At 41.8% G+C, this 21728-nt stretch overlaps 1 protein-coding gene across 1 annotated transcript; it reads left to right on the top strand.

The window, feature by feature from the left end:
* Nucleotides 1–1938: 1938 nt before the first annotated feature.
* LOC309835256 (uncharacterized protein) lies at nucleotides 1939–21521 on the top strand (the record flags this gene model as incomplete). Its single annotated transcript, XM_082674667.1, has 4 exons — nucleotides 1939–1949; nucleotides 14608–14905; nucleotides 17281–17350; nucleotides 21052–21521. 4 exons carry the CDS (start codon nucleotides 1939–1941, stop codon nucleotides 21519–21521), a joined length of 849 nt encoding a protein of 282 aa, XP_082530793.1.
* Nucleotides 21522–21728: the final 207 nt, after the last annotated feature.

The following is a 21728-nucleotide window of genomic DNA, read 5'->3' on the forward strand; positions in this document are numbered from 1 at the left end:
ACTTTATATGATGTCTCAGGAGAGGAATTTAGTAGCAAGAGGGAATTTCCCAGCTACAAAAAGACAGTGATGGACAAAAATTTATTATTAATGGACATTTCGTGGGAAATTCCATTTTCTTTTGACATTTTACTTGGCAGGTTTCCAAGAGTGTGGAAAGATGTGTTACCAGTAGCTCAGTCTGCATTTAAAAATTTTAGCTCCTGAATTAAACAGGATATTGCTTTTTCAAATGTCTTCAGAACTCAAAATCATTTTCTCCATCTGTCACTCCTAGCTTGTAGGCAAAATATACTAAGATACAGTTTTTAGGCAATACACATACACACACACACACACACACACACACAGACAAAGACACACTTTTTTTTTTCTGCTTTAGGCAGTGGCTATATGAAAGAGATTATAAGTTCAGTACCATTTTTAGTATCCTTTTTTGGGCAAGCATAGACAAAGTTGTGGAAGAAGGCAGAGCTTTTCTTATTGTAGTAGCCAATAGTCTAGTTCAGGAGTCCCCAACCCCCGGGCCGCAGACTGGTACAGGTGCACAGGCCTGTTAGGACCTGGGCCGCGCAGCAGGAGGTGAGCAGCTGGCAAGCGAGCGGAGCTTCATCTGCTGCTCCCCATTGCTCGCCATCCCCCCCACCCAGTCCGGGGAAAAATTATGTTTCACAAAACCGGTACCTGGTGCCAAAAAGGTTGGGGACCACTGGTCTAGGTCATAACGGCGCCAGCTGGTGCAATTTGGAATCAGAAACATGACTGAAGCAGGGATCCAATGTCAGCAGCTGAACAGGTTGCCAGAGAGAACTCTAAGGTTTATTGGGAACTAAGGAACACTCAGGAAGCTTCTTTGACTTAATTTTTATAATTGTAAAAAGGAATAGAAATGTCTGCCCTGCCAGGGAAACCTTGTTGCACAACTCCTGCCAAGGACACTGTTCACACTGGGGAGGTGCCATTCACGTGGAATACATTATGAATGGGCCCCCGAGAGTTGTGCGATGTGGAGGCCCTATAGCCTACCTGTCTCCCAGGATTGTTCTGAGAGACTCAAGTTATGCAATGAATATAAAAGAACTTTATAAGTTATAAACCTGTCAATCTATGTAAATAATAATAATAATAGTTATTATCCTGGCCATCTCTGCCCTTCAAGCAACATTCTTACCTAGTTTAAGAAAGAGAAAAGCAGCCCTTATTAGCTGGGAGCTGGCCTGGCACTCCCAGTGAATCTGTGGCATTCTCCTGTTCGATATAAACACTTTCATAGAACACCAACCTCAGATAGGACTATTTTGTCACTGTAGTGGAGCAAGAAAAAATAAGACCACTTCATTATCATGTTTGAACAGACAGAGGTAAAAACATTGTTCAAACCACAAAAATGAGCAAACATTGCCCTTTCTTGGCTAATAATAAGTGCCTGCTTCTTCTTTACCAATTATAGCTTTATCTCAATTTCATTATTCTCACTGTCTAGATATAAATTATTGAGATACCTGATCAGAGGATCACTCCTGCTTCCAGACAGCATCCAATGCAGGGAAGATACCCGTTTCCTTGAATGCTCCTCAGAATCACCTACAAGAAGTCCAAATCCTATAATAAATTATTTCTAACATCCTCTTACTGAGATGTCCTGATTCCTCATGGTACACATAACTCCTGCTTGCAATGAGTCAGTAAACCCAGATTTATAGAACTGCAGATGTGTTCCTGGTGATCTTTGGATAGAAGACATTGGCAGATTCATAGAGCAGTTATTACCCAGCCTGGAGCCCTCACTGTCTGCATTTCAGTTAAAGAACTGGCTCCTCTAACTTCTCTAGGGACTTAGCTATGGTGTAGTTTCTTTTTCATAGCCCAGAACTCCTGAGGAAGAGATTCTGGTTGACCATAATATCACCCTTCAAGTCCTTTGTGGATTATGGGGATATGGACATGAGGTACTGAATTTCTAAAACAGCAACAACAACAACAATATCGACAACAGCAATAATAACTAAGACTTATAGGTTAAGAATCCGCCTGCGAATGCAGGGGGTACGGGTTCAAGCCTTGGTGCGGGAAGATCCCATATGCTGTGGAGCAACTAAGCTCGTGCACTACAACTACTGAGCCAGCTCTCTAGAGCCTGCAAGTCACAACTACTGAGGCCACGTGCCACAACTACTGCAGCCCACGTGCCTAGTACCTGTGCTCCACAGCAAAGAGAAGCCACCGCAATGAGAAGCCCACACACCGCAACAAAGAGTAGCTGCCTCTCACCGCAACTAGAGAAAGACCGCGCACAGCAACGAAGACACAATGCAGCCAATAAATAAATTAATTAATTAATTAAAAAAAAACAAACAACAACCTAACACTTATATAATGCTTGCTACGTGTCAGGGACTCTTCTAAGCAATTTCCATAGAGTAACTCACTTAATACACCAACACAAAGGTAAAATTATGACAAAAGTACCAGATTTTTAAAAATCTTTGCAGCCAATATTCTGATAACTCTCTAAATCTAAAACTGTATCTCTAAACTCTTAGACTGTAGTCTAAGTAGCAGTAGTATTTTCTTTCACCTATTTAGAAAATTAAAATATTATTAAAGAAACCATGTACAACTGAATATGTTGGATGGAAGATATTTTATTTCAAGCATAATTAGGTATTAAGTTTATTCCTTTTAGAAGATTTAGTGAAAACTTAGTCATCTGATTGAATGAATATATCAATCTTCTTTAAAAACTTATTATGAAATAGATGAAAGAAGTATTAAAATTGAAATACTAACTTCTCACGCATAAAAATGTTTTACATTCTACCAAATACAATATCATTAAGACAAGCTTGTGTTGTAACTATTACCCCTATTGAGATATGATGGGGCTAATAAATGCTATTATAAAGGCAGGAAGATTCCAAAGATATGATGGGGCTAATAAATGCTATTATAAAGGCAGGAAGATTCCAAAGAAAAAAAGATGAGGTACTATGTTACCAAACCTACAAGTCAGGTAAGATACTTCTCTTCCCCTAGGAAGGAGTACTGGCCTGATGAGGGAAGGGGAATGGATGGTACAGCGAGAGCCTGGGTACGTTATTCCAGTGAAAGAACTCCTCCTGGAAGAAAATACCTGGAATGAGGGGATGGTGGTAAGTGTTCTTCCCAACAATTACCATTTTAAAGATGGGAAAACTAAGTCTAAGAGTAGATTGACTAGCTTCAAGTATTACAAGTAAAAGGTGATAGAACTGGGAGTAAACCAGATGGTTTATTTCAGGTTTATCAGAGGGCCCTTATTAATGAGGTACACGATATAGTATCCTAGAATCACAGTAAAACCAGGACCTATACATGTAAAAGTCAGAGCCGACTATCATAAATTTGCAGCTTTCTTTATATTTGCTTTGTGATGAGGTAATGAACTTATTAGAATAAAAGCATTGTATATATTTTTATTTAGTGAGTACTCAAATGGTGCATACATCTGAATTAAATGCCTGAAATATCTGTTATTAAGGAGCTATCATTGGAAACGTAGCAGAGTGTACATATGTTTATGCACACAAATATTTAACAGAAACACAGTAAAGAGGTTCAATTATATTCATGCTGCAGTATGGAGGTTACCAGAGAGTTAGTGAATGAGGAATTTAATCACTATTATTTTGTAGAGTGTAAATGATTGAGAAAAACTTACAGAAAGAGGTGACCTGAAGGTCAGTTCAAAGGAGAGAATCATTTTTAGCTGTTTCCAGAGAGTTTTTGTTACATTTTAGAGAGGGCTACAAAATCCAAGAATGAGAACCATGTCCCACCAGGACAACTGGTGGGTGTGTATGTTGCAAAGAAGCAATAGCATGGTGAATGAAGTCTGTACCTCACTACACTCTGGGCAATAAAATGTTTTAAGAGTCAGGTTCCATAATATGAGTTTGTAACATCTTATCTATAATTTGTGGGTAGATGGGCAAAGGCTTGGCCTTAATCACACATATAAAAACACGTTAACAAGATCATGTTTGGTTTTAACCCCAGTCTCTATTTTAGTACCTGCATTGCTTATCCTTACTGAAACTTGCTTTCCTCATCCGTAAGGGAAGTACTTTATGAACTGTGACATACTAATTAATTTTAGTTTTGAATCATGGCTCTTCTTTAAGGTTTTCTTTATTCTAGTTTAGTGTCATTTGAGGGTGAACACTGGACAAGGCACATATAGAAAAACACAGGGTATTTCCTGCCTCCCAGGAGTTTTAAGAAAAGAGAGAACAGTTTTTAGAGGCTTAGCACTTATTCCACCCTTGGATGTTTCCCTACTAACATGGTTTCTAAAATTACTCATCTGTGTGGAGCTCAATAAATATTTCTCCACTGACTGACATAAGACAGGCAGATCAAATAATTAGATGTAACACTTTCATTCGTACAATATAGCATGTTATCTTACACATGAAAATTGCAAAAAAATGTTCAAAGAGTAACCAAACTGGCTTTTAGGATCTAGCTGTGTCAGTCAGTTTTGGTTTATTATCTCTCTCCTCTGCCTACTGTATCTTGTATTTATTTATGTAATCTTCATGTATAACTTCTAAACTATAAGAGCTAGCCACTATGGCTTTGAATGTAATGAAGTCACAGTATGACTAAGGAATTGTTTTCTAATGCAACTCTCCCTAAACCTCAAAACATTAGAATAATTCTATAGTCCTCCATTTGTCTCAGTTACTGCTCAGAGCACTAATGCAGCAGGTTGTGTGCCTGGGCATTATGGGGTACTTGCTTTCACTGCTGAGCTTTCTAACACTACAAATAAAACATAGATTATTCAGAAAGTACAAAGGTTCAACATCTTCCCACAAAATCGTTGATGAAGTTATTTCATTAATTAGCTCTTAAAAACAAAACAACTGATAACAACAGGATACCTATTGATTTATGAGATAAAAAATTTCCTTTGAAAAGATAAATATTGATGCCAATACACTGGTGATGAAGTGGAGCCTAGGGTGTGGGGATGAGGCCAGCTAGCAGGCATTGTCTGAGTCAGGACGTTGAGCTGGGTCAGGAGGGATAGACCTTATAACTCTCTTATTGATCATTGATCCTGGGGGTGAATGACAACATCCTGTGAGATTTCTGAGTCAGTTCTGAAGTAGGTTCTCGTTCAAGTTGGGCAAACATGTAAGAGCAATATATAATTGCTTGGGCAGCAGCCCAACCTGGAGTTGATGCTTAGGATGAGGTAGGTAGACAGAGACTAAAGGATCAATTTTTTAAACCAATGAGAAAATCGCTGAAGTTGCTCTACTCAGGGCAGGCGTTGCGGGGTGCAGAGTACAACTGAGGAGTGGTTTATCCTTAATTCTTAAGTGTGCTAAAAGTAGATGTGTAGTTTTATTATATGGTATTTTGGGTCAGTAATGATAGTCTTACATACATGTCTGCTTCTATATGTTACTTATACATTATATACATTACATGTGTGTATGTATTACATGTGTATCTATATATTACATTAGTTCATACATGTAGATTGTATAAAATTTAGGAGAATCAAAAGGGGTATAGTGAAAAGTTAGTCTCTACCCCTCTCTATGCCTCCCAGCCACCAATTTCCCTCCTGGAAGGTGAATTACAATTGCCAGTCTCTCACTTCCTCCTTTCATGCTCTTTGTTCTAGCTGATTAATCTCCCCAAGCCCAAGGGCTCCTGCTCAGAAAATTTCCAGCTTCTGCATTTTCCTGTCTGGTTAAATTTAACTTTATTTACCTATCTTTCAAAGCCTCAATGTTTTATTTATTCTTCTTTAATTTCTTTTTTCCAGTTATCCTAACAAGCTCCCTATGTCTCATTCCTACATGTACTTGTTCTCACTTCTCATTCATGATCTTCTCTCTTCTCTAGTCTATCTGAAATTTCTGCTTCTTTGAGACTGAAGTCAGACCCTATTTCTTCTGACTGCTCCACCCACCCCCATTGATCTCCTTCTTCTCTGAACTCCTAGGCATCTACAAAGTGGGTTATGCTTCAGTATCCCAAAATGATGCCAAAATATGTTAAATAAAATATTAAGTTGCATTATTTGGCTGGAACTATATAAATCCAAAGAGGCAAAGAGGTTAGCTCAAAGCTATCAGCTGTTACAATTCTTTGGTTAATGAAAAAAATTAACATACAGAATTTTTCAAAATATGGTTCTTGTGGGGAAAGACAAAAAGGAGTACTTGCTGGGGAGAAGTTGCAAACCACTAACTGTACACACATCTAGTACCTAACTATGTAGTCAAGTGGTTGAGAGCATGGCCTTTGAAGTCAGGCACACCTAGGTTTGACACTCTCTGATCTTTTGGAACCTTGGTTTCTCAACAAGGAAATGAGTTAGCAAGTAAAGCACTCAGCACAACGCCTACTGTATGGTAAATGTTCAATAAATGTTATGTGTTATTGTTGTTGTTGTTAAATCTTATTTGCTATTTTGTAAGGTTTGTCTCCTGTGCTGGGCAGAATAGTTGACCCTCTTGCCCCTCCAAATGTCCACAGCCTAATCACCAGAGCCTCTGAATGTTACCTTACATGGCAAAAGGGACTTTGCCGATGTGATTAAATCAAAGATATTAAAATAGGGAACTTATTCTGGATTATCAGGTAGACCCAGTATAATCACAAGGATCCTTTATAGATGGAAGACGAAGGCAGAAGATTCAGGGAAGAAGAATCCGTGTCAGAGTTAGAGTGATTTGATGTGAGAAGGAGTCAACCTGCTGTTGCAGGCTTTAAAGATGGAAGAAGAGCCAAGGAATACTGGCATCTAAAAAGAAGCTGGAAAACATAAAGGGATTGTCTCCCAGAGCCAGCAGAAAGGCTTTTAGCCCAGTAAGATCTGGTTCAGATTTGTGAGCCCTAGAATTGTAAGATAATAAGTTTGTGTTGTTTTAAGCCACTAAGGTAGTGGTAATTAATAAAGCATCAATAGGAAATGAGTGTACCTCCCCAGCTGAAGACCAATTTCGTAAAGCTCATAGTGTCCAGAGTAGTGTGGGATGGGAACATAAATGAAAAAATTGGGTTTACTGAGGGTTCCAGCAGAGAGGCATAGCAACTTATATATTGCCCTTTATAGTGAAGAAGAGGAAATCAGAGTTAGCTACAAGCCAGGTCTCTTTCTAAATGTGGATTTCCATTACAATATTAATTTAAAATACCGGGGAAATTCCCTATCTCACTGCCCGGGAAAGATGCCAACAGGCCATAAATTCACCTATACTCCAGTCAGGTTTTCCCCCTAAGTGTCCTTGCCTCCCTTACTTACTGCTAATTTACAAGATCAGTAATAATCACTATCATGCACTGGGTGCACAGTCTGTCTCAGGCATTGTGCTAAAGGTTTTGTACACATTATCATATTTAATCCTCACAAAATTCCCATGGTGGTAAAAAGAAATGTAGTACCTTGTTTTTCAAAGTTCAGGTCATGAGTCTCAGTGGAAATTGAAATCAGTTTGGTGAGGATTGACAAGCAATTGTAAACAATAAAATACAGTAGAAAAATACCAGTGTACTGCATGAAATGAATAAGTATATTTTCATAAAATTTGGTTTCAATTATACATATAACAAAGACTCTCAAGTTATAGGTGAGTCTTCATTGATAAAATATATATGTATTGGGTTGTGTTGTAGAACATATTTCTTTTTTTTTTTTTTTTTTGCGGTACGCGGGCCTCTCCCCGTTGTGGCCTCTCCCGTTGCCCGTTGCGGAGCACAGGCTCTGGACGCGCAGGCTCAGCGGCCATGGCTCACAGGCCCAGCTGCTGTGCAGCATGTGGGATCTTCCCAGACCCGTGTCCCCTGCATCGGCAGGCGGACTCTCAACCACTGTGCCACCAGGGAAGCCCTGTAGAACATATTTCTTATAGTGGGTTACATTAAAAAAATTTTAAACCCACCAGTAAAGTGGTTAAGAGTACAGGGTCTGGCAAAAAGGTTACTTGGTTTAATCCTAGTTCTTTGTCTTACCAGCTCTGTGATCTTGAGTGGGTTACTTGTTCTCTCACACAGTTACTTTGTCTCCTTGGGTCTCACCTCAAAGGTTTTTTTTGAGGATTAAATGGATGAATCTAAGTAAAGCAGTTTGAAGGGTGCTTTAGTAGCAAACACTCAGTTACTGTTACTTTCCCAATGTTACCTGGTTAGCAAGTGGCAGAACTGGGCAGATTCCTGTTCTGTCTGATAAAGTTTAGTCTTGAGTTTGAAATCAAAGGTAATTTCAAGCTAACTTAGGTGTCCCGTCAAAACAAACAAAGAACAAAATAAGTCTGCCTTTACAATAAGTTACCAGCAAATTAAAAATATGGGAACCCTCATCTTCTCAGGAAGTTGGCCTATGTTGGCAGAGTCTTGTCTCTGAGAGAGTACATGTTTCCTGTCTTGTTCTGCTCTGAGTTACAGGAGAAGAATATGTGGAAGGCACTAGGTTGTTTGACATATAGAACAAACTGGTGACTCACAAAAAACTTTACCATAGGATCACCGTATAAATGTTTACATCTAAAAGGAATCAGGTAAAGGAGGAAATCCAATAAAGATGTAAAAAAAATAATAATAACACTTGAACAATTGTTTTCTTGTTTTTTGTTTTGATGTTTTAGTTTAAATTTTATTCCCTGCCCACAAACATCCATTAAGCACCCAGGAGAAGGAAAAGGGGATGTAACTAGCAATAGAGAGAAACTTTCTTCACAACAATGGCCATGGCAAGCTTAGGCACTTTTGGTGAAATCTCTCTGTGAAGTACTGGGAGAGGAATAAAAGGCAAACTGACACAGAAGTATTGTTATTTTTTTTTCTTTTACATCTTTATTGGGGTATAATTGCTTTACAATGGTGTGTTAGTTTCTGCTTTATAACAAAGTGAATCAGTTATATATATACATATGTTCCCATATCTCTTCCCTCTTGCAACTCCCTCCCTCCCACTCTCCCTATCCCATCCCTCCAGGTGGTCACAAAGGCCCAAGCTGATATCCCTGTGCTATGCGGCTGCTTCCCACTAGCAATCTACCTTACGTTTGGTAGTGTATATATGTCCATGCCTCTCTCTCATTTTGTCACAGCTCACCCTTCCCCCTCCCCATATCCTCAAGTCCATTCTCCAGTAGTTCTTTGTCTTTATTCCTGTCTTACTCCTAGGTTCTTCATGACATTTTTTTTCTTAAATTCCATATATATGTGTTAGCATACGGTATTTGTCTTTCTCTTTGTGACTTACTTCACTCTGTATGACAGACTCTAGGTCTATCCACCTCATTACAAATAGCTCAATTTCGTTTCTTTATATGGCTGAGTAATATTCCATTGTATATATGTGCCACATCTTCTTTATCCATTCATCTGATGATGGGCACTTAGGTTGTTTCCACCTCCGGGCTATTGTAAATAGAGCTGCAATGAACATTTTGGTACATGACTGTTTTTGAGTTATGGTTTGACTCTCTTTGAATTATGGTTTTTTCAGGGTATATGCCCAGTAGTGGCATTGCTGGGTCATATGGTAGTTCTATTTGTAGTTTTTTAAGGAACCTCCATACTGTTCTCCATAGTGGCTGTACCAACTCACATTCCCACCAGCAATGCAGGAGTGTTCCCTTTTCTCCACACCCTGTCCAGCATTTATTGTTTCTAGATTTTTTGATGATGGCCATTCTGACTGGTGTGAGATGATATCTCATTGTAGTTTTGATTTGCATTTCTCTAATGATTAATGATGTTGAGCATTCTTTCATGTGTTTGTTGGCAGTCTGTATATTTTCTTTGGAGAAATGTCTATTTAGGTCTTCTGCCCATTTTTGGATTGGGTTGTTTGTTTTTTTGTTATTGAGCTGCATGAGCTGCTTGTAAATTTTGGAGAATTTAATTAATTCTTTGTCAGTTGCTTCATTTGCAAATATTTTCTCCCATTCTGAGGGTTGTCTTTTGGTCTTGTTTATGGTTTCCTTTGTTGTGCAAAAGCTTTTAAGTTTCATTAGGTCCCATTTGTTTATTTTTGTTTTTATTTCCATTTCTGTAGGAGGTGGGTCAAAAAGGATCTTGCTGTGATTTATGTCATAGAGTATTCTGCCTATGTTTTACTCTAAGAGTTTGATAATTTCTGACCTTACATTTAGGTCTTTAATCCATTCTGAGCTTATTTTTGTAGATGATGTTAGGGAGTGACCTCATCTCATACTTTGACATGTACCTGTCCAGTTTTCCCAGCACCACTTATTGAAGAGGTCCTTTCTCCACTGTATATTCCTGCCTCCTTTATCAAGGATAAGGTGACCATATGTGCGTGGGTTTATCTCTGGGCTTTCTATCCTGTTCCATTGACCTCTCTTTCTGTTTTTGTGCCAGTACCATACTGTCTTGATTACTGTGGCTTTGTAATATAGTCTGAAGTCAGGGAGCCTGATTCCTCCAGCTCCGTTTTTCGTTCTCAAGATTGCTTTGGGTATTCGGGGTCTTTTGTGTTTCCATACAAATTGTGAAATTTTTTGTTCTAGTTCTGTGAAAAATGCCAGTGGTAGTTTGATAGGGATTGCATTGAATCAGTAGATTGCTTTGGGTAGTAGAGTCATTTTCACAATGTTGATTCTTCCAATCCAAGAACATGGTATATCTCTCCATCTATTTGTATCATCTTTAATTCTTTCATCAGTATCCTATAATTTTCTGCATACAGGTCTTTTGTCTCCTTAGGTAGGTTTATTCCTAGGTATTTTATTCTTTTTGTTGCATTGGTAAATGGGAGTGTTTTCTTGATTTCACTTTCAGATTTTTCATCATTAGTGTATAGGAATGCCAGAGATTTCTGTGCATTAATTTTGTACCCTGCAACTTTACCAAATTCATTGATTAGCTCTAGTAGTTTTCTGATAGCATCTTTAGGGTTCTGTGTGTATAGTATCATGTCATCTGCAAACAGTGACAGCTTTACTTCTTCTTTTCCGATTTGGATTCCTTTTATTTCCTTTTCTTCTCTGATTTCTGTGGCTAAAACTTCCAAAACTATGTTGAATAAGAGTGGTGAGAGTGGGCAACCTTGTCTTGTTCTTGATCTTAGTGGAAATGCTTTCAGTTTTTCACCATTGAGGATGGTGTTGGCTGTGGGTTTGTCATATATGGCCTTTATTATGTTGAGGAAAGTTCCCTCTATGCCTACTTTCTGCAAGGTTTTTGTCATAAATGGGTGTTGAATTTTGTCAAAACTTTCTCTGCATCTATTGAGATAATCATATGGTTTTTCTCCTTCAATTTGTTAATATGGTTTATCACATTGATTGATTTGTGTATATTGAAGAATCCTTGCATTCCTGGAATAAACCTCACTTGATCATGGTGTATGATCCTTTAAATGTGCTGTTGGATTCTGTTTGCTAGTATTTTGTTGAGGTTTTTTGCATCTGTGTTCAACAGTGATATTGGCCTGTAGTTTGCTTTCTTTTTGACATCCTTGTCTGGTTTTGGTATCAAGTTGATGGTGGCCTCGTAGAATGAATTTGGGAGTGTTCCTCCCTCTGCTATATTTTGGAAGAGTTTGAGAAGGATAGGTGTTAGCTCTTCTCTAAATGTTTGATAGAATTCGCCTCTGAAGCCACCTGGTCCTGGGCTTTTGTTTGTTGGAAGATTTTAAATCACAGTTTCAATTTCAGTGCTTGTGATTGGTCTGTTCATATTTTCTATTTCTTCCTAATTCAGTCTTGGCACGTTGTGCGTTTCCTAGAATTTGCCCATTTCTTCTAGGTTGTCCATTTTATTGGCATAGAGCTGCTTGTAGTAATCTCTCATGATCTTTTGTATTTCTGCAGTGTCTGTTGTTACTTCTCCTTTTTCATTTCTAATTCTATTGATTTGAGACTTCTCCCTTTTTTTCTTCGTGAGTCTGGCTAATAGTTTATAAATTTTGTTTATCTTCTCAAAGAACCAGCTTTTAGTTTTATTGATCTTTGCTCTCGTTTCCTTCATTTCTTTTTCATTTACTTGTGATCTGATCTTTAGGATTTCTTTCCTTCTGCTAATTTTGGTTTTTTTTTGTTGTTGTGCTTCTTCTTTCTCTAATTGCTTTAGTTGCAGGTTTAGGTTGTTTATTCGAGATGTTTCCTGTTTCTTAAAGTAGGATTGTATTGCTATAAACTTCCCTCTTAAAACTGCTTTTGCTGCATCCCATAGGTTTTTGGTCGTCGTGTCTCCATTGTCATTTTTTTCCGGTATTTTTTTATTTCCTCTTTGATTTCTTCAGTGATCACTTCGTTATTAAATAGTGTATTGTTTAGCCTCCATGTGTTTGTATTTTTTACAGATCTTTTCCTGTAATTGATATCTTGTCTCCTAGCATTGTGGTCGGAAAAGATACCTGATACAATTTCAATTTTCTTAAATTTACCAAGGCTTGATTTGTGACCCAAGATATGATCTATCCTGGAGAATGTTCCATGAGCACTTGAGAAAAAGGTGTATTCTGTTGTTTTTGGATGGAGTGTCCTATAAATATCAATTAAGTCCATCTTATTTAATGTATCATTTAAAGCTTGTGTTTCCTTATTTATCTTCATTTTGGATGATCTGTTCATTGGTGAAAGTGGGGTGTTAAAGTCCCCTACTCTGAATGTGTTACTGTCGATTTCCCCTTTTATGGCTGTTAGTATTTGCCTTATGTATTGAGGTGCTCCTATGTTGGGTGCATAAATATTTACAATTGTTATATCTTCTTCTTGGATCGATCCCTTGATCATTATGTAGTGTCCTTCTTTGTCTCTTCTAATAGTCTTTATTTTAACGTCTATTTTGTCTGATATGAGAAGTGCTACTCCAGCTTTCTTTTGGTTTCCATTTGCATGGAATAACTTTTTCCATCCCCTTACTTTTAGTCTGTATGTGTCTCTAGGTCTGAAGTGGGTCTATTGTAGACAGCATATATATGGGTCTTGTTTTCGTATCCATTCAGCCAATCTGTGTCTTTTGGGGGGAGCATTTAGTCCATTTACATTTAAGGTAATCATCGATATGTATGTTCCTATTCCCAGTTTCTTAATTTTTTTAGGTTCGTTATTGTAGGTCTTTTCCATCTCTTGTGTTTCTTGCCTAGAGAAGTTCCTTTAGCATTTGTTGTAAAGCTGGTTTGGTGGTGCTGAACTCTCTCAGCTTTTGCTTGTCTGTAAAGGTTTTAATTTCTCCACCAAATCTGAATGAGATCCTTGCTGGGTAGAGTAATCCTTGTTGCAGGTTTTTCTCCTTCATCACTTTAAATATGTCCTGCCAGTCCCTTCTGGCTTGCAGAGTTTCTGCTGAAAGATCAGCTGTTAACTTTATGGGGATTCCCTTGTGTGTTATTTGTTGTTTTTCCCTTACTGCTTTTAATATGTTTTCTTTGAATTTAATTTTTGACAGTTTGATTAATATGTGTCTTGGCATATTTCTCCTTGGATTTATCCTGTATGGGACTCTCTGTGCTTCCTGGAGTTGATTAACTATTTCCTTTCCCATATTAGGGAAGTTTTCAACTATAATCTCTTCAAATATTTTCTCATTCCCTTTCTTTTTCTCTTCTTCTTCTGGAACCCCTATCATTCGAATGTTGGTGCGTTTAATGTTGTCCCAGAGGTCTCTGAGAGTGTCCTCAGTTCTTTTCATTCTTTTTTCTTTATTCTTCTCTGCAGTAGTTATTTCCACTATTTTATCTTCCAGGTCACTTATTCGTTCTTCTGCCTGTTATTCTGCTATTGATCCCATCTAGAGTATTTTTCATTTCATTTATGGTGTTGTTCATCATTGTTTGTTTCATCTTTAGTTCTTCTAGGTCCTTGTTAAATGTTTCTTGCATTTAGTTTATTCTATTTACAAGATTTTGGATCATCTTTACTATCATTATTCTGAATTCTTTTTCAGTAACACTGCCTATTTCCTCTTCATTTGTTAGGTCTGGTGTGTTTTTATCTTGCTCCTTCATCTGATGTGTATTTTTCTGTCTTCTCATTTTGCTTATCTTACTGTGTTTGGGGTCTCCTTTTTGCAGGCTGCCGGTTCATAGTTCCCGTTGTTTTTGGTGTCTGTCCCCAGTGGCTAAAGTTGTTTCAGAGGGTTGTGTAGACTTCCTGGTGGAGGGGACTAGTGCCTGTGTTCTGGTGGATGAGGCTGGATCTTGTCTTTCTGGTAGGCAGGTCCACGTCTGGTGGTGTGTTTTGGGGTGTCTGTGGAGTTATTATGATTTTAGGGTAGTCTCTCTCCTAAAATGAGTGGGTTTGTGTTTCTGTCTTGCTTGTTGTTTGGCATAGCGTGTCCAGCACTCTAGCTTGCTGGTCGTTGAGTGAAACTGGGTACTGGTGTTGAGATGGAGATCTCTGGGAGATTTTCGCCATTTGATATTATGTGGACCTGGGAGGTCTCTTGTGGACCAGTGTCCTGAAGTTGGCCCTCCCACCTCAGAGGCACAGAACTGACTCTTGGCTGCAGCACCAAGAGCCTTTCATCCACACGTCCAGGTACGTGGGGACTTTCTTGTCTTTTGGAAGGTCTGAGGTCTTCTGCCAGCGTTCAGTAGGTGTTCTGTAGGAGTTGTTCCACGTGTAGATGTATTTCTGGTGTATCTCCGGACTGCGGCCGCAGGTGCCCGGTTCCGGGCTGCTCCCGGCTCCCGGCAGCGGGGAATGGCGAAGGAACCAAGAGGGCTTTCGGCCAGTCTGGTAATGGGTCGGCCGTGCCAGAACGGCCCCTGGCCCTCACTCGCCGCTCCAGTGCAGCCGCCACCCGGGGCCGCGCCCCACACCCTCGGGCTCCGCCAGTAGCTGCTGGACATGCCGCCGACCCGCCCCGTTCAGCGGAGCTGCGCTCAGGCGGCAGCCCTCGTGCTCCAACTAGCTCCCCAGAAGTATTGCTTGGTGTGCATTTCCAGGCTCTGCCTGCTTTCTCATCTCTTGGTGGCAGGTGGAGGAAGAGGAGAAAAAGTTAAACTTTTCTTATAAACTGGCAGAATAAGCTTATAATATCCTCTCACTATCTCTGCATAGGTTCTAGTCTCTGCAGCACCACATAAGCTTTGCCCAAAGTAATGAACAGTTGAAAGTCAAATGTAATACTTCACCAAACAACTTAAAAATACTTGCACACTGGAAAGGATTAAGTTGCAGAGAACACAAATGGACCCAGAGCAACTTTTGCCAAAAGAGAATATTGTGCTAAATGTACAGCCATAGCTCTTTTCCATATGAAGAAACAGTCAGAAGGATAAAAGAACTTGGTCAAAATCACACACGTAAGCAGGACAGAATCTGGTCTGACTGTCATAAGGGTTGTGCTCTTTAACACCCAGGCTAGCTTTTCTGAAATCTGATTCATGCATAGAATAACTAAACACCTCTGTTTGCCTTGAATGTTCCCTGTTTATACGTAGGGCTGCTGCAGTTTCTCATATCGCCCACTTTGATTCCCAAAAGCAACTGAGAATACACAATAATTTGGTCACTCTATCCATGGACCACTGTGGTGGGACTGCCTAGGAAGCTTATTAAAAGTGCAGCTTCCTGAGCCCTACTCCACATCTAGATAAGTTTTCTTAGGGTTGGCCCAAGAATCCAGGTACAAGTCTTTTTAAGTGCTTTTGTGGAACCCCACAGGTGAGTCTCTCACTCTTGTAAGTTAATAAACCATTTATTCTGCCTCCGCCAGATGCCCAGCCAGGTCCTATTAAGGTAGAAGTCCCCCCACCACATCAGAGGGATGCTCCCAGCCAAGTAATCTCTGGAGCCTTGGAGCATCTGAATGGTCTCATGCTGGCCCACCTGCCATGACAAAGCTCCTCCAGAGCATTCCCCTTCACAGTTTACATTCTACCACTCCCAAAGGCAGTCTGCTCCAATGGGGCCTGACTTCACGTGTCCTAACGTGCACCCGCTGATTCAAGCAGTTTAGGAATAGAAGGTGCTGTGGTTTTCAACCAGGGTGGTCCAACCTCTAAAATGGTAGTTGAAGCAGTCTCTACCTCCTGGGCACATCGCCTTTGCAATACTGCCATTAAACGAATGTCCCATCTTTGCTTTTTCAAGGTCAGCAACAAGGAGTCCCCTCCTAAAGAAGGTTGTCTCTCATTGCCACACTATCAAAGGCTGCCCCAAATGTTCCTTCCTGTGGGCCTGATCAGGCTAAGGGCAGAGTTGTCTCTTTCCTTCTCTGAGTTGGACCAAATCATCTTAGTAACACCTCTTCACAGTGTTGACCATGTTTTTCACAGGGGCTACTGCTGAGCCTTTATCTCATCCTTTCATGGTGGAGAGAGAGAGAAATCTAATGATTTTTACTTCTAGGGGTGAGGGGACTGTAATGATTATGTTGTCATTTTGTATTATGTCCTTTTGTCATGAATTTGTTTTCAATTTCATGTTAAAATGGGCCCACCATTTCCACTTTGTGAGGTCATTCAGCACCCTCATTTTGCACCTTTAACATCTCTCTTAGTATCACTTGGAAATATTTGAAATGGCATGAGCTTGTCCTCACATTCCTATCAGCTGTAAATCTGGAGCCCCGACATGAACCTAACCATTGAACAGAACACCTCTCCACTACCTGTGTAACACTGGGTAGGCCCCTTAACCTCTTGGTATTTTTAAGTCCTCAGTTGTAAAAATGTGAGGGTGCTATGAATTTATATTTGGGAAAGGACATGGTCGAGAAGAGTGTGTCTTTTCTTTTATTCTTTTAAACTGGAATGTCTTCCCTCTCTTCCCCATGGGTCCAAATCTCACTTGTCCTTCAGGCCCACTGCCAAGGAGCCTTCCCTGATTCCCCAGGCCACACAAATCTCTGCCTCTTAGGGTCAGTGGCATACAACCTAGCTATCTCTTACGTTAATCTTGCCTCTCAAGCCAAACTCAGAATGTGGGACTCTCTTACCCTCCTGGCACCCCTGGGGTTGTGCCAGCCCCACTGCCGCACGACACCTAGTGTGTCTACTAGACGAGAGCATGGGTGGGTAGGCCCAGATGTGAGGGGCCAGATAGAGTACATCTCCCTCCACCCTGCTCTCCTCCACAAAAGTGCACCTCCTCCTGAAGCCTGCCCCTCAAGTCACAGTTTCCTCATATGAACTCACTGGGTAGTGATGCCGTCATAGGCCTTTTTACAGTTTCCATGGCAAGGTAACTATGCAAACGTGCTTCCCTCAGAGAAACTTCCCTACCTTGGTGGGTACTTCTTTCCTTGGAGAAAGTTCTCCACCAGATACCAATCTCTTTTTTTGTCTGAGAGAGAATATCTGACCACATCTTCTATATTTACTCTAACCTGTCCTCTATTCCCTGGGAGGGCAGTGCAGCAGGTACACTGAGACCGGGCATGTGTACAAGAGGCATGGTGTACACACAAACTCCCTTGGCTGCCACGTGTTCCTGTGGCACATACACCTGAACACTTTCCCAGCTCTAAGTAATACCAGTGACCTGGGACACTTTCAGTGACCCACAGTGCTCACTGTTGAGGAGAAGTGAAAGGTCATCCCTGGACAAGTGTGCAGGACGGTTCTGAGCTTTATAAATGTAGCCTTCCCCTTTGGGATACAGGATGCTTCCATTCAGACCCTTTCCTGATTGGCCTCTTAGAAAAAGACAAGTGCATTTTTGTTGGCAAATGGTAAATGGAGCAGTTTGAGGAAGGGGGCCACTCTTGAACCTCACCTTCAAACGCAGGCACCTCTGTGCTGTCATGTAGATGTCTATATCGGTCCCCTCAGAAACATCCCATAAAGAGATGCAGAGTACTAGGGGAGAGGGTGATGCCATATTGATGGGAAGACCAAAAGAACGAAGGGGGGTTGATGAAGTGCTAATGAGATTGGAGGGCTGAAGAGATTGTGTCCCAGGAGGCTGGGTTGATGTGAGCCGAGACTTGGTACCCAGAACCCGGTTCTGAGTCTCCTGATCACTCTGCCTCAGGATTTTGCCTTGTTCTAATCGACGTAAAAGTATGAGAGGCCTAGAGTTCAGTGTGTTTGAAACAGGCAGTATAAATGGGGCCCAAAAAGGGTTGCCAAGGTGGCCGGGGTTCTTAAGCAATTTATATTTGATTATTCTTTTCCAAAACTTGAAAGACATTTCCATTAAAGCCTCAGAAGTGACAGGCTGCAAGAAATGTTTTCTCTGTGGTGGAAGGGAGAGATGGAGAGGATCATGATTGAAATTACTTTCGGGTTCTACTGTTTTCCCTGGAAACGGTGAAGAGACTTCCTCATCTGCTGCAGCCCTAGGCTCTAGGGATTGCTTTTGCAGCCAGTGTCCCTTCTCTAGGGACTCATAGAGGTGATGGGCCAAGGCTGTGTTTTGGATGTCAAGTAGCTTAAATGTTTTCAGCCAGAAACTGGGAGAGACATGAGAGAGGGAAATTCTGGCAGGAGACTGTGCACAGCAGAAGTGACTGATCAGTTCTGATTTTCTTTGCAGCAGCAGTGGCTCCCGTTTCTCGTCCTACACCTGGTCACTACCATGTCGTCTACCGAGGGTGTGCATAAACACTCTTGGGCCGGCATGGGTAGACATACTGCTTGGTTGATGGCTACCGGACCTACGGAGATGTTCCTTTGGCCACACCAGCAAAGGTGGAAACAGAGAAGCCAGTCCCCAGACGTGCTCCCAAGAGAAAGCGCTGTCCAGAAAGGTCGGACAAAGACCTGTGTTGCCCCAGACCCAAAATCCGGCGATTGCAGCAAGCAGCTCAGAAATACAAGGTGCTTTAATTCTCAAGCAGGGTGGCCCAACCTCTGGGCACATCCCCTCTGCAACAGCCCCAGTAAACGAATGTCCCATCTTTATGTTTTCAAGGTTGGCAACAGGGAGTCCCCTCTTAAAGAAGATTCTCTCTCATTGCCACATTATCAAAGGCTGCCCCAAATGTGGTTCCTTCCTGTTGGCCTCATCAGGCTAAGGGCAGAGTTGTCTCTTACCTTCTCTGAGTCGTACCAAATCGTCTTAGTAACACCTCTTCACCCTGTTGACCATGTTGTTCACGGGGGCTGCTGCTGAGCCTTCATCTCGTCCTTTCATTATGGCGAGAGAGAGGATTCTAATGATTTTTACTTCTAGGGGTGAGGGGAGTGTAATGATTATGTTGTCATTTTGTATTATGTCCTTTTGTCATGAATTTTTCAATTTCGTGTTAAAATGAGCCCACCATTCCCACTTTGTGAGGTCATTCAGTACCCTCATTCTGCACCTTTAACATCTCTCTCAGTATCACTTGGAAATGTTTGAAATGGCATGAGGTTGTTCTCACATTCCTATCAGCTGTAAATCCGGAGCCCTGACATGAACCTAACCATTGAGCAGAACACCTCTCCACTACCTGTGTAACACTGGGTAGGCCCCTTAACTTCTTGGATTTTGTAAGTCCACAGTTGTAAAAATGTTAGGGTGCTATGAATTTATATTTGGGGCAGGATAAGGTCGAGAAGAGTGTGTCTTTTCTTTTATTCTTTTAAACTGGAATCTCTTCCCTCTCTTCCCCATGTGTCCAAATCTCACTTGTCCTTCAGGCCCACTGCCAAGGAGCCTTCCCTGACTCCCCAGTCCACACAAATCTCTGCCTCTTAGGGTCAGTGGCATACAACCTAGCTGTCTCTTACGTTAATCTTGCCTCTCAAGCCAAACTCAGAATATGGGTCTCTCTTGCCCTCCTGTGGCCCCTGGTGCTGTGCCAGCCCACCGGCATGCCCCATCTGGGGTGTCTACTACACTAGGGCATGGGTGAGGAGGCCCAGGGGTGAGGGGTGAGGCAGAGTACCTCTGCCTCTACCCTGTTCTCCTCCACAAAACTGCCCCTCCTCCTCAAGCCTGCCCCTCAAGTCAAAGATTCCATATATGACCTCACTGGGTAGTGATGCCCTCACAGGAGTTCTCAGCGTTTCCATGGTAGCATAACTGTAAAAACGGGCTGCACTCAGAGAAACTTCCCTACCAGTTCTCCACCAGATACCAATCTCTTTGGATGTCTGTGTGACAATGTGTGACCGGATACTGTATATGTACTCTAACCTGTGCTCTGTTTCCTGGGTGGGCAGTGCAGCAGGTACACCCAGACCGGGCAACTCTACAGGAGGTATGATATACACACAACCTCACCTGGCTGGCACATGTTCCTGTGGGGGTTGCCAACTACGAACAGCTGAGCACTTTCCCAGATGTAAGTAATACCAGTGACCTGCGACGCCTTCAGGGACGCACAGTTCTCACTGCTGAGAACAAGTGAAAGGTCACTCTTGAAACACACCTTCAAACCCAGGCACCACTGTGCTGTCATGTAGACGTCTATATCGGTCCCCTCAGACACATCCCTTACAGAGTTCCTGAGTACTAAGGGAGAGGGTGTTGCCATATTGATGGAAAGACCGGAAGAACGAAGAGGGGGTGATGAAGCGCTAATGAGCCTGGAGGGCTGAGGAGATGGTGTCATTGGAGGCTGGGTTGATATGAGCCTAGACTTGGGACCCAGAACCCGGTTCTGAGTCTCCTGATCACTCTGCCTCAGTATTTGGCCTTGTTCTAATCTACATAAAAGAATTAGACAGCTAGAGTTCAGTGTGGTTGAAACAGGCAGTATAAATGGGGCCCAAGAGGGGTTGCCAAGGTGGGCGGGGTTCTTAACCAATTTATATTAGATTATTTTTTTCCAAATCTTGAAAGACATTTCCATGAAAGCCTCAGAAGTGACAGACTGCAAGAAATGTTTTCTCTGTTGTGGAAGGGAGAGATGGAGAGGATCATGATTGCAGTTACTTTCGGGTTCTACTGTTTTCCCTGGAAACGGTGAAGAGACTTCCTCATGTGCTGCAGCCCTAGGCTCTCGGGATTGCTTTCTCACCCAGTGTCCCTTCTCTAGGGAATCATAGAGATGATGGGCCAAGGCTGTGTTTTGGACGTCAAGTAGATTAAAGGTCTTCAGCCAGAAACTGGGAGAGGCATGAGAGAGGGAAATTCTGGCAGGAGACTGTGCACAGCAGAAGTGACTGATCAGTTCTGATTTTCTTTGCAGCAGCAGTGGCTCCCGTTTCTCGTCCTACACCTGGTCACTACCATGTCCTGTACCGTGGGTGTGGAGAAACGCAGTTGGGCTGGCATGGGGAGACATACTGCCTGGTTGGTGGCTACCGGCTCTACGGGGATGTTCCTTTGGCCACGCCAGCTAAGGTGGAAGCAGAGAAGCCAGTGCCCAGACGTGCTCTGAAGAGAAAGCACTCACCGGAATGGTCGGACGAAGACCTGTGTTGCCCCAGACCCAAAATCCGGCGATTGGAGCTTTCAAGCAGCACAGGAATACAAGGTGCTTTGATTCTCAAGCAGTGTGGCCCAACCTCTGGGCACATCGCCTCTGCAAGAGCCACAGTAAACGAATGTCCCATATTTTCTTTCTCAAGGTCGGCAGCAGGGAGTTCCCTCCTAAAGAAGTTTCTCTCACATTGCCACACTATCCAAGGCTGCCCCAGATGTGGTTCCTTCCCGTAGCCTGATCAGGCTAAGGGCAGAGTTCTCTCTTTGCTCCCCTGAGTAGCACCAAATCGTCTTAGTAACACCTCTTCACCCTGTTGACCATGTTTTTCACTGGGGCTGCTGCTGAGCCTTTATCTCATCCTTTCATGGCAGAGAGAGAGCGGATTCTAATGAATTTTACTTCCAGGGGAGAGGGGAGTGTAATAATTATGTTGTCATTTT

Source organism: Grampus griseus (genome assembly GCF_964374135.1).
Source record: "Grampus griseus genome assembly, chromosome: 17".
NCBI lineage: Eukaryota > Metazoa > Chordata > Mammalia > Artiodactyla > Delphinidae > Grampus > Grampus griseus.